At 45.2% G+C, this 12,963-nt stretch overlaps 1 protein-coding gene across 2 annotated transcripts; it reads right to left on the minus strand.

Annotated features, from left to right (window-relative positions):
- Positions 1-580: 580 nt before the first annotated feature.
- On the minus strand, positions 581-12,482 carry gtf2h1 (general transcription factor IIH, polypeptide 1). Of its 2 annotated transcripts, none has more exons than XM_013138720.3 (15): positions 12,137-12,482; positions 11,107-11,277; positions 10,744-10,936; positions 8,708-8,870; positions 8,097-8,190; positions 7,432-7,581; positions 7,130-7,209; positions 6,863-6,999; positions 5,892-5,979; positions 5,115-5,203; positions 4,584-4,701; positions 2,940-3,030; positions 2,584-2,699; positions 2,121-2,213; positions 581-1,935 (listed from the first exon to the last, which is right to left on the minus strand). In XM_013138720.3, the coding sequence occupies exons 2-15, from the start codon at positions 11,258-11,260 to the stop codon at positions 1,849-1,851; spliced, it is 1,653 nt and encodes a 550-aa protein (XP_012994174.1). In that variant the 5' UTR covers positions 11,261-11,277; positions 12,137-12,482; the 3' UTR covers positions 581-1,848. The 2 variants fall into 2 exon arrangements, with proteins under 2 accessions (XP_012994174.1, XP_012994172.1); XM_013138718.3 differs by having other exon boundaries at positions 11,107-11,280.
- Between the last annotated feature and the right edge of the window lie 481 nt (positions 12,483-12,963).

The following is a 12,963-nucleotide window of genomic DNA, read 5'->3' on the forward strand; positions in this document are numbered from 1 at the left end:
TTTTTTTGTTTTGCCACTAGTAGCTGTGACTAGGATTGAGGGAAGGGGAAGTTGACCCTGGGTCTGTACTTCGGGGAAATTAAACCCAGTGCCACCTGGGGGATAACATAAAACTACAATTATACACATTTCAGAAATCTCAAAGGTTGATGTGATGTTGAGGGTGATTGTGAAATACTGAACAGTTTTTGTTCCAGTCCCACCCTGTACACTCAGGAGTGGAATGACAGCACAGAATGGATGCTTCCAGGCAAGCTGATCCTAGATCAGCCGTCTTGCTTTAATGCCGCGTTTACACAGCACAACAAACATTTTAATATGACTGTGATTACACAGCCAAAGGTTTGTGAAATTCAGTTCAGATCAAACAGCCCAGCTGAACCAGATTGAGCACCACATTCACTTTGGTGTAACTGGGTTGAAGCCTAGTCTCCATTCAAAGAAAGAAAATAAAGCATTTTCCGAAATACTTGTAGGAAAATAAAAGCTTAATTGAACTTCCGCAGATTGTACAAAACATTTTTAAATAAGTCAAACAAGCTAACCCCCCCCACAAAATCTCAACTGAATGAACACAACGCATGAACATTTTTACTTTAATGTTTGAGATTACATCCAGACATTAGAGTTTGTCTTCAGTGCATCCAGAACAGTGGTGTTCAAATCTGGCCCTCGAAGCCAGTCCCACTCAACTGTTTAATTGCAACCCCCTAATCAGGGACTGTTTTTAGACCTGGGACACCAGGTAGGTGCAATTAATGATGAGGTAGAACAGAAGGCTTAGTCTCTGATCAGGGGGTTGCAACGGACAAATGGAACAGAATCGGCTTGGAGAGCCAGATTTGAATACCACTGACCAAGAAAGTACAGAATAGACATTACAAACCAGTGCAGCTTTCAAGTGTGATTGGGGCAGAGTCACACAGTCTCACACCCTATTCCCTAAATAGTGAACTGCTTTTGACCCGGCCCACAGGGCTCTGATCTGAAGCAGTATACTACAGAATAGTGTGGCATTTTGGACGCAACCATCCTAATAATGCACTACAGTGTGAGAAAAAAAAAAACGTCTTTACATTATTGCTATATTCACTCACCAGCCAGCCCGCCCGCCCTCATTAGCAGACATTACAGGCTTCCAGGGCCTGGTCCGCCCCCTACCTGGGGGGGCTGGAGGGAAGACAGAACTGCACCTGTTTCGAGAGCTCCATCTCCAACATTAAAAGAGCTTCTTACTATTTTACAACTGAAGGTTAAGTAGTTCTTCATCCTAAACAGTAACACTACTCTCAGGATGAGGAACCATTTAACATGAAGTTCTAAAATCACAAACTAGTCCTTTAGGTCTAATGTGAGTGTGTGTAATGAATACTGATAAAAGCGCCACAAGTATTTTGCTTATTTTACATTGTCTGTTCAGTTCCTGAGAGTTCCTTTTTCGACTTTGCGCCTGAAATTTGGTCGTTTTACACAATTTAAATTTTGTTTTTACATTGTTCGTCCAACCCTTAAAGGGGAGTGCCATCCAAACATCTTCCCATGACAAGGAAAACGGCAAAAACAAAAACGGAAAGAAACTAATTTACAGTAATTTGTGATGGAAATCAAGTTAGTGAGTTAGTCTCTGCCGGCCTAACCGGTAGATGTGCCAGTTCAGGAGCCCGTCTGGGTCCCCATCTTCAACCAGCCACTGGGACACACTGAACCGCGTTCTCGATGTCTCCTCGGTCACGGCAGCCTGGTCGGTAAGGGCCAAGGTCCGTCCGGCCACCTAGTTCATTCAACGTCATTGCCACCACCACCCTCCCCCCGTCTCTATGACAACCCGTCTGTCGGACCGGTTTCCTCTCAGGTTTTCCTCAGCATCTGACGTGTTTGCCAGGCGTGGAATTTATTGTAGGCCATCTGAAACATGTCCTCCAGGTGTCCCGTGAGCTGGGGAAGAGAAGACGTATGCCATGTAACAGACAAGTTACACACACACACACACACACACACACACACACACACACACACACACACGACATCACGCTCGCCCAATGAATCCTCCTATAGCACAAGGACTGTAAAACTCTCGGCCAACCAATAAGAACAGGAGAAAGTCTCAGGCCACGCCTTACGTTAGTGCTCAAGTACTGTCGCTGGATCTTCTCCTGGAAAGGGCGGAGCTTGGTCATCTGGAATCTCTCCAGGTTGGACTTCATCTTCACCACCTGAGGAGGAAGAAGGCGTTAAGCTATAAAACATCACATCTAGGAGGTGCTTCTCTTATGGAGACATCTTGTGTTTCAACACAGATTAAAGACCAATGTTTGAGCGGTGTGCTCGGGTCCAAATGAATTTTCCCGTCGGGGGAGGCGTTTGATCGGAAAGGAGGTCTCTAGAGGGCTGCACTGAAAATGTGTTCCATTTCTGCACCTTGAACAGAAATGCTGAGTGCCGGAACCGGATTCATATTTAACCCCCTGGTCTATGGTGTACAGGACCAGAGGAAGGAGACCGTTACAGGACCAGAGAGCAAAGGAAGGAAACCGTTCCAGCTAGAGACAGAGGGCTACAACAGACAGTTCCATCATCAGTCACCTTCTCCTCCAGGAAGGGTGTGTTAACAGGAAAACAGGACCAGAAGTGTCTCAGCAGCTCTCCCGCAGCCGTGTACAGATGTTTCAGCTCCCCCTGAACATCACTGGGCACCATCTCTGTAAATAAGGAAACACAAGCACGTATTCATTACATTCACAGATTGATAGCTTTGATCGGCTCAAGTTGGAGCTCATCTAACCGGCTTTCCGAATCGCAACAACCTGTTTCATAATACAAGTAAGAAGAAATGAACAAATCCAACCCATGTTTCAACTCAGCTTCAGGACGAACCAATCTGTCATAAGTATGGCAAGCCAGATTTCCAGTGACTCAAGTGAGGCCATCAGTAAACTCACGGTTAATGGCCTGCTGCGACCCTGCCTGCATGAGTAGACCTCCTGGGGAAAGGGCAGCGATGGCAGAACTGGCTGTACTGCTGGACATCACCTGCAAACACAGAAGCAGGACATCTAACAAGACCATACACACACACACACACACACACACACACACACACTAGGGAGAACAAGTATTTGATACACTGCCGATTATGCAGGTTTTCTGTATAAAAGACACTTGTCCACACACTCAATCAAACAGACTCCAACCTCTCCACAATGGCCAAGACCAGAGAGCTGTGTAAGGACATCAGGGATAAAATTGTAGACCTGCACAAGGCTGGGATGGGCTACAGGACAATAGGCAATCAGCTTGGTGAGAAGGCAACAACTGTTGGCGCAAGTATTAGAAAATGAAAGAAGTTCAAGATGACGGTCAGTCTCCCTCGGTCTGGGGCTCCATGCAAGATCTCACCTCGTGGGGCATCAATGATCATGAGGAAGGTGATGGATCAGCCCAGAACTACACGGCAGGACCTGGTCAATCACCTGAAGAGAGCTGGGACCACAGTCTCAAAGACAACCATTAGTAACACACTACGCCGTCATGGATTAAAATCCTGCAGCGCAGGCAAGGTCCCCCTGCTCAAGCCAGCGCATGTCCAGGCCCGTCTGAAGTTTGCCAATGACCATCTGGATGATCCAGAGGAGGAATGGGAGAAGGTCATGTGGTCTGATGAGACAAAAATAGAGCTTTTGTCTAAACTCCACTCGCCGTGTTTGGAGGAAGAAGAAGGATAAGTACAAACCCAAGGACATCATCCTAACCGTGAAGCTTTTCTGCAAAGGGGACAGGACGACTGCACTGTATTGAGGGGAGGATGGATGGGGCCATGTATCGTGAGATCTTGGTCAATAACCTCCTTCCCTCAGTAAGAGCATTGAAGATGGGTCGTGGCTGGGTCTTCCAGCATGACAACGACCCAAAACACACAGCCAGCCAAGGAGTGGCTCCGTAAGAAGCATCTCAAGGTCCTGGAGTGGCCTAGCCAGTCTCCAGACCTGAACCCAATAGAAAATCTTTGGAGGGGGCTGAAAGTCCGTATTGCCCAGCAACAGCTCCGAAACCTGAAGGATCTGGAGAAGGTCTGTATGGAGGAGTGGGCCAAAATCCCTGCTGCAGTGTGTGCAAACCTGGTCAAGACCTACAGGAAACGCATGATCTCTGTAATTGCAAACAAAGGTTTCTGTACCAAATATTAAGTTCTGCTTTTCTTATGTATCAAATACTTATGTCATGCAATAAAATGCAAATAAATAAAAAATCATACAATGTGATTTTCTGAATTTGTTTTAAATCCGTCACTCACAGTTGATGTGTACCTATGATAAAAATTAGACCTCTACATGCTTTGTAAGTGGGGAAAACCTGCAAAATCGGCAGTGTATCAAATACTTGTTCTCCCCACTGTATACATACACTTTTTAAATATTTGTTTTGTTTACTGGTTTCAAAATCCTGGTAACATGGAGGATTTTAAATTTTTGTTTCATTTCATCTGAATTATTAAATCTTTCAAATAGGATTTCTGGAAAACCTGGTAAAGTTCAAGGAATATTGTAAGTATATTTGCAGAACAGCAAAATAATTCAGCATCAAACCTGAGTGAGGCAGGGTTTGTAGTTGGCTATTTCCTGCTGGATACAGTTGACTGAGTTGATGATGTCTTGACTGGTGGTGTACTGTTGGGGCAAGAGAGGTACTGGACCATGAGAGTACCTGGAAAAACACAGACAGATCCTTTAAACATACAACGATGAGAGGTGGTTAGATACTCAGGGTTAGGGTCAATTCCAATTTAAAGTAGTCAATTCAGAAGTTGTTTAAAACACAAATAATACTTTCTAAATTTATATTGAAAAAAAAAACATGCTTTTTTCCCTTCACTACTGACTGGGAAACTGACCCCAGCCCTAAAGAAAACAGCCAACCATCATGGCCCCTGTCCTTGGGGGATTTACGTGTGCGGTGGCAGAATTTTGCCCCAGCAAACACACCCGACTCAGATGATGACCACAACCTCAAGCTTAGAATCACGCTACCTACAATCTGTTGTGTTGGGCTGGGGGGTGAGAGAAATGCTGATGAATAAAAATGGTGTCCATGAACAAGGTAGAGAGCAGAGAACCCACCTATCTGACTTTTTGAGGTTCAGGGCAACAGTCTTCTTCCCGTTCTCCATGTGAAGGTCTTCATACTCTATGGCCTCTTGTATTTTCACCTGAAATATAACACAGCCATAACAACTCCAACAGGAGTGTAACACAGCCATAACAACTCCAACAGGAGTGTAACACAGCCTTAACAACTCCAACAGGAGTGTAACACAGCCTTAACAACTCCAACAGGAGTGTAACACAGCCTTAACAACTCCAACAGGAGTGTAACACAGCCTTAACAACTCCAACAGGAGTGTAACACAGCCTTAACAACTCCAACAGGAGTGTAACACAGCCTTAACAACTCCAACAGGAGTGTAACACAGCCTTAACAACTCCAACAGGAGTGTAACACAGCCTTAACAACTCCAACAGGAGTGTAACACAGCCTTAACAACTCCAACAGGAGTGTAACACAGCCTTAACAACTCCAACAGGAGTGTAACACAGCCTTAACAACTCCAACAGGAGTGTAACACAGCCTTAACAACTCCAACAGGAGTGTAACACAGCCTTAACAAATCCAACAGGAGTGTAACACAGCCTTAACAACTCCACCAGGAGTGTAACGTAGCACAACTTAAACAACCCCAAATTATGCTTACAATGTATTTGTAAAGCTTAGACCTATGCATGTCTTTACCCACTATGAGCTGCTCACACAATAACCCAATGACGCACAGGGAAATATTCAGCCAGTTTCACACAGAGAGATATCACTCAGGAATGTCATGCTGAGACAAATCTTACCTTCTTAACAGGTGGCTGGAAGAAGTCGGAGTCCCTGGAGTTTCCGTCCGTACTGCTGGTTTCACTGGCCTGGTCGTTAGGCGCATCCCTGTCAAGACAGAATACATGACAAGGGTTCCCAACCTAAGGGGCACAGCCCCAATTAGGCCCAGCACATTTCATTGTGAGACATGCCTTGAGGCTGAGAGGTGAACATGTGAACTTGCAATATGTTTCAACCTCTGAAATTTCATGAGTCAACAGAATTGGACTTTAAGGAACTCATGTGTCCTGTGTGAGTGATGAATTTAATCGCTTTCAGTAAAAGAAAACTGCTTTCATTTCTAGCGCAGGAGAGTTATGACTTACTGGTCTATGTGCAAGTGTTTTGATTGGTTCTTATTCACCATCTATTTGCACATGCAACATCATAAACCACATTCATTATGTACACCAAAGAGTTTGTAAGTAAACATGACAATTTGGTTTAGTGGGGGCGGTGCTTCAATAAAACATAGGTCGTGATTCGTTCAATTTGAGAAGGGGATATCCAACCAGCAGTGCTAATCATCTTCATTAACAATGTCACCTGCTGAAAACAAAGCAAACTTCCCAGACTCATTAGTCAGGAGAACTTGAATCCAGTGTCAGCCAGGCTAGTAATAAACAGCCTCAAAGCAGGCATTTCAGCCAGGCTGGTAATAAACAGCCTCAAAGGAGGCATTTCAGCCAGGCTGGTAATAAACAGCCTCAAAGGAGGCATTTCAACTATGCGAAACGGCAACAAAATTTGATTCAAACATTTTCCTAGTTCATATATTTTAATGTTAAAAAGGAGCCACCGAAGAAAAAAAAAATGATGCACGCCACGTTAAAATTAATTATAACTGCATTCTAAGGATTTATTAAGACTTGAGTGCACTAGACCCAGTGGAATCGGAGCAGCAGGTCCCCGCGGAGAAAGACCGATGTTCTGTCCTGGTTCTACTCACGCCTTCTTGCCAGCTCCTGCGGCCAGGACCATGGCACTGTGATGGTTGAACCTCTTGATGATGGCAGAGTTACTATTCTCCTTCACCGTCTTGTTAGCGCTGGACGTGGAAGGTGCCATGGAGTTAGATCCATAGCCCTGAAGGAGGGACAGAACTAATTAAACACATCCATCCCTGCAAGGTCACTTCAGAACACATGGAGGCAACGAGCAGCCTGCAGCGGGTAAACACGTGCGTATCCAGGGTAAACACGAATGTCCCTCTCACCTCGTCTAACGTCTTGTCCTCCAGTGACAACAGGTCCACCAGAGGATTCTTCACTCCTTGGACCACCATGGACCTCAGGCCTGCAAGCATAAACCTATACATTATGCAAATGCACATGATTTATAGTACTTAAACATAAGCAACAACAGCGGCACACTGAGTAGGGGGCTTGTAGCCGGCTTCCAGATCAGTTGGTGCCGTATAGCCGACCTTTGTGGCTGGAAGACCGTGACCAGGAAAACCGTACAATCAGACCCGGGACCAGGCTACAGCGCTCTCATTGTTCCAGTGTCCTGTCGTACCCTTCTCATCCTGCTTGGCGCACTCCGAGAAGATGTCCTGCAGGCCGGTGCTGATTCGGTCCCGGTGGAAGTAGTGCGACTGGAAGAACCGCGTCCAGAACTCCTTCTCGGTCAGGTTGTGAGGAACGTTCTCAGCATACTTCTGTTTCACTGAAAGGAAGCGTTTTAGTTTGTCAGGAAAAATAACGGGTCGTACAAAGACCTGCACTGGCAGAGAAAATGGGGGGGGGGGGGGGGGGGGGGGGACAATCCTATTAATACAGAATCCTTTGTCTGTTTATAATGTAAATGCTCATTGTGCTCGAGGCCGTCACTTGTAATAATTTGTAGAACAGTGATTACTGCAAGGAAGTAAAGAAGAGAGGCCACGTTCTTCTTACACATGCCCACAGAGGTCAGTAATTGCAAGGAGATTAAGTAGGTGGAGTTACAACATTGTTCAAAGTTGTCTCAACATGATATGAAATTGTTTTTTGTGACAGGATAAAATCTGGATTTATTAACTTAAAATGTATATATTATGATATTACAATATGCATTAAAAACAGATACTTTTTTGCACTACCTATAACACTAAAGCAATGCATTGTACCTATCACATTTTGTTATTATATATTATATAATGGTATGTAACAAAAACAGACAGATTAAATTAAGTATCTTACCAGCAGGGTATGTCCTGAAGATTGACTCTATGATGTCAGACGTAAGGTTGTACCTCAGGCCGTTACAGCCATCAGTCTGTGGCCGGATGTCTGCCTAAAACACGCAGGATTTACACACTGGTCATTTCTCTAATCCAGGGACATTTACAGAAACAGTTAGGGTTAAAGGTGAATTTCACTTTGTTTTCATCCGGAGGCAAGACGGATCACTTTCTTAAAACAGGTCTGTAGGCCAAGAGAAACTATATGTATACTCTGGCACACACAACCAGGACATTGTCTGAAAACCAGGAAGTATTCTCCAGCACAGACAGCCAGGAAGTATTCTCCGGCACATAGACACTAGAGGAGAGCTCATTTTCTGGCCAAAAACCATGATGTAATATCAGTCAGTTGAAGGCTATTTCTCTCATCTCTTAGCCGTGCCTAAAATACTGAAAAGGTACATTGAATGTACAACGTCATCACACACTGCTTATTATCTTCATAAAGTCAGTTTGGTTGTTTAAAAAAAATCTGCCATGAAGGGAACCTAGCTATAGAGCTCTGGTAGATTTAGAGCACTAACTGGGGAATAGGGTGTAAATCCAGACAGATTTTCCCATGCTCACCAGGAAGGCTGCAGAGATGCCGACTTCCTGCTTGTTGTTGGAGGCAGAGTGGTCCACATTGTTCAGGCTCAGCCGATTGGCCCAGAATTCCTCAGCGCTGATCACCTGACTCACCACCAGATCCTTGTAGAGCTGGAACAGCACCGGATCTTCTTGTAACATTCTAGATAGGAAACGTAGCGTGTGAATAAAGGCAACAATGACCTCTCCCGTTCTCCTTCAGTACAACACTAACGGGCCTGACACCCAAATCCCCCGAAAACTTCCACAACACCCATACAGGGCCGAGTCTCTGGGGTGAGGGACATGACTCGGCTCCTTCAGCGCCAACTCAGCGGCCCAAAGCCAGGTACAGTATCTCACAAAAGTAAGTGCACCCCTCACATTTCTGTACATATTTGAGTATATCTTTTCATGTGACAACACTGAAGAAATGACACGTTGCTACAATGTAAAGTGTGCAGCTTGTATAAGAGTGTACATTTGCGGTCCCCTCAAAATAACTCAACACACAGCCATTAATGTCTAAACCGCTGGCAAAAAAAGTGAGTAGACCTCAAGTGAAAATGTCCCAATTGGGCCCAATTAGCCATTTTCCCTCCCCGGTGTCATGTGACTCGTTAGAGTTACAAGGTCTCAGGTGTGAATGGGGAGCAGGTGTGTTAAATCTGGTGTCATCGCTCTTACACTCCCTCAAACTGGTCACTGGAAGTTCAACATGGCACCTCAAGGCAAAGAAGTCTCTGAGGATCTGAAAAAAAGAATTTTTCATTAATCCCGCCTGTATCCGGGATCTTGTCCTTTCGGTCATGACCCAAAGCTCATGACCATAGGTGAGAGTAGGAACGTAGCAAAATAATTTTTGCTCTACATAAAGATGGCCTAGTCTATAAGAAGATTGCCAGGACCCTGAGCTGTAGCATGGTTGCCAAAACCATTAAGCGATTTAACAGGACAGGTTCCACTCAGAACAGGCCTCGCCATGGTTGACCAATGAAGTTGAGTGCACATGCTCAGCGTCATATCCAGAGGTTGTCTTTGGGAAATAGACGTATGTGTGCTGCCAGCATTGCTGCAGAGGTTGAAGGGGTGGGGGTCAGCCTGTCAGTGCTCCGACCATACGACGCACACTGCATCAAATTGGTCTGCATGGCTGTCATCCCAGAAGGAAGCCTCCTCTGTTATGGTCTGGGGCTGCACGAGTGCTGCCGACACTGGGGAGCTACAGTTCATTTAGGGAACCATGAATGCCAACATGTACTGTGACATACTGAGGCAGAGGATGATCCCCTTCCCTTCAGAGACTGGGGCGCAGGGCAGTATTTCAACATGATAACGACCCCAAATACACCTCCAAGACGACCACTGCCTTGCTAAATAAGCTGAGGGTAAAGGTGATGGACTGGTCGATCATGTCTCCAGACCTAAACCCTATTGAGCATCTGTGGGGCATTCTCAAATGGAAGGTGGAGGAGAGCAGGTCTCTAACATCCACCAGCAGTGTGATGTCGTCATGGAGGAGTGGTAGAGGACTCCAGTGGCAACCTGTGAAGTTCTGGTGAACTCCATGCCCAAGAGGGTTAAGGCAGTGCTGGAACATGATGATGGCTACACAAAACAGACACTTTGGGCCCAATTTGGACATTTTCACTTAGGGGTGTACTCACTTTTGTTGCCAGTGGTTTAGACATTAATGGCTGTGTGTTGAGTTATTTTGAGAGGACAGCAGATTTACTGTTATACAAGCTGTACACTCACTACTTTACATTGTTAACCTAAGTGTCATTTCTTCAGTGTCGTCACATGAACAGATATAATCAAATACTTACAAAAATGTGAGGGGTGTACTCCTTTTGTGAGATACTGTAACTCTGCAGCCCAATGCCACATGTAGCAGACACAGCACTTAACTCACAACAGTGCCCGTCGCAGGAAAGTAACCTAGCTGAACTGTCTGTAGCCGGGTTAATCGGGAAACGTTACATGAACTCTCCCAAAACTGATTCAGAAGGAACAGCAGGAATTTGGTGCCTCGCCTGTTTTTCTCCTCCAGCTCCTTGTTGGCCCTCTTCTTGAACTTGGGCAGCAGCTGCTGCAGCAGGTCCTTGGCTGCGTCGCGGTCCCTCAGGGCTGTGCTCTCATTGGAGAAGTGGAAGTTGGTGCTCTCCCCCGTGTGGAGGACCAACTGCAGCTGAATCTTGGCCTTGCCGTCCGGGCTGATCTTCTGACCTGTGTGGTGAGAAAGAAAAAAACCTGCTGGTAAAGAAAACACTACAGACACCCTGACACATCAGGTTAGTCATCACAGTCATGAGAGTAATGCACTTGATACTCCTGCTTGTTTGGTTATGGGGGGGGGGGGGTTGCAGCATGATGCAGATTGACGTGCAGGTACTCACAGCGTATGTCTGCGTACAGGTGGCTGACAGTGAAGCGGTCTTTTCCTTCCGGTCCCCAGGCTATCCTCTCAGCCATCAGGTAGAGCGTCCCATCCTGCTTCCTCTGTCGGACCCTCTTCACAACCAGCAGCACCTCCTCTGACAACGCTGCCATGGCTGGGCAGGACAAGTCTGCTATAAGGTGCAAATGATTAGACAATTCAAGGATAAATAGGATTAGAACTACACCTGCATGCCCAACAGTTACACCTTGTGGACAGGACTACATTTCTTTTCCACACTGCATATTTTACACTCTTTGCAGTTTTATGTTGCTCCTTGTACGCACATATGAATTGGAGTCTATTTTGAAAATAGACTGATGATTGTTTGATACATTTGTACAAAAAAATGCAGGTGATTAATGATGGAGGAGAAAGGCGGACAAAGACAACTATTAAATGCGAAAGGTATTGACGAGGTCACCAATACCAGTTGTGTAGATAGTAGCGGAGTCAGGCCAAGGTAACTAAGACTATCCAGTAATGTTAGATCGGATGACACTCCGATGACTTCCTTCCACCTAGATACGTTTAGTTAACGTAAGAAGTTGCATTAAATAAAACGAATACTAGCCAGATACTGTAGATGGGCAACAATGGAATAAAAGAAAGGCGTGACACGATTTTACCAACACTATATTGATAGTAGTTAGCCGGCCAGCCTAGCAACGGTCGTTTTCATGCACAGGCACGTCAGCTAAATTACAGAGCCCAGGCTAGCAAACGCGATGGTATTTTCAGACTAGTTAGTATACTAACCAGCACAGACGTTAGAATGCAAATGTTGCTACACAATTTCAACAGCTGTTCGTTACAAATACTTATGAGCACATTTGAACACACCAAAAATCGGACGGAGTGTTTTTATTATTGAGCTTGCTAACGTGCTACGTAACTAGCGGGTTAGCTCAGTCGCGCTGGCAGTGTTTGAGTGACACTTCACTTGTCAAGAAAAGTCAATATAACGTAGGTGAATCAATTACAATTACCTCAAATTCCGTATATATCTTGGTTTCGTGCTGTGCCGATGTGAAGCATAGAATGTATGAGTAAAACTGCTAATCAAGCGCGTTAGCTATATGCATTATACAATTCGTGCAAACTTGTTCTCAGTGGTCCTCCTCAGTCGACGACACGGCTACCAAGTAGTACATCACAAAACATCTTCCGGTGAAACAACAACAGACGTATAATAATAGGTCCGGCCAAAATATCAAGATTTCGATATTGCCTGTTCCATTTTTGTTTCTGCCAAATAAATGTGCATGTAAAACAGGAGCAGTTTTCATCTGCATGTATTTGTATTATTGTCGTCAAAATAATATCCTTGGTAATACGTTCCAAATGTTTGTATTCAGAGGGGCTTGGGACTCAAACAGACTCTGCACCTGTGGCTAATTGAAACGCTCTGTAAACTCACAAGAGCCGGAAGTGCAACGAGAAGATACGGGGATATTGTATCACTTGTTACTGCGGTTACACGTTGTGGCGTGCCTTGTAGTTACGCTTCTACCCAGTGTTGCCAATATAATATAATACGCGACTTTTTTTTCTGAAGTCGCTTCAAACAATCACGAGTCTTGGGTTGCGGTTTTTTGGTCTTGTTTTAAACGGTTTGGTCGCTTGTTATGAAAATCTGACAAGCGACTTCGTTTTTGTACATTTATGGGCCCAACCGCGTTCTAGTCGGTGTGGGTTGCCTTATGTGACATATCCTTAGAGTTACTTTTGCACGGACCTTCGGTGAGTGACAGTTAGCTCAACTTGCGGCATCGGCAGCTCGCAGTGGCATTTCCGGTGGCAGGTTGAGATGCCA

Source organism: Esox lucius, chromosome 19 (assembly GCF_011004845.1).
Source record: "Esox lucius isolate fEsoLuc1 chromosome 19, fEsoLuc1.pri, whole genome shotgun sequence".
Lineage (NCBI taxonomy): Eukaryota > Metazoa > Chordata > Actinopteri > Esociformes > Esocidae > Esox > Esox lucius.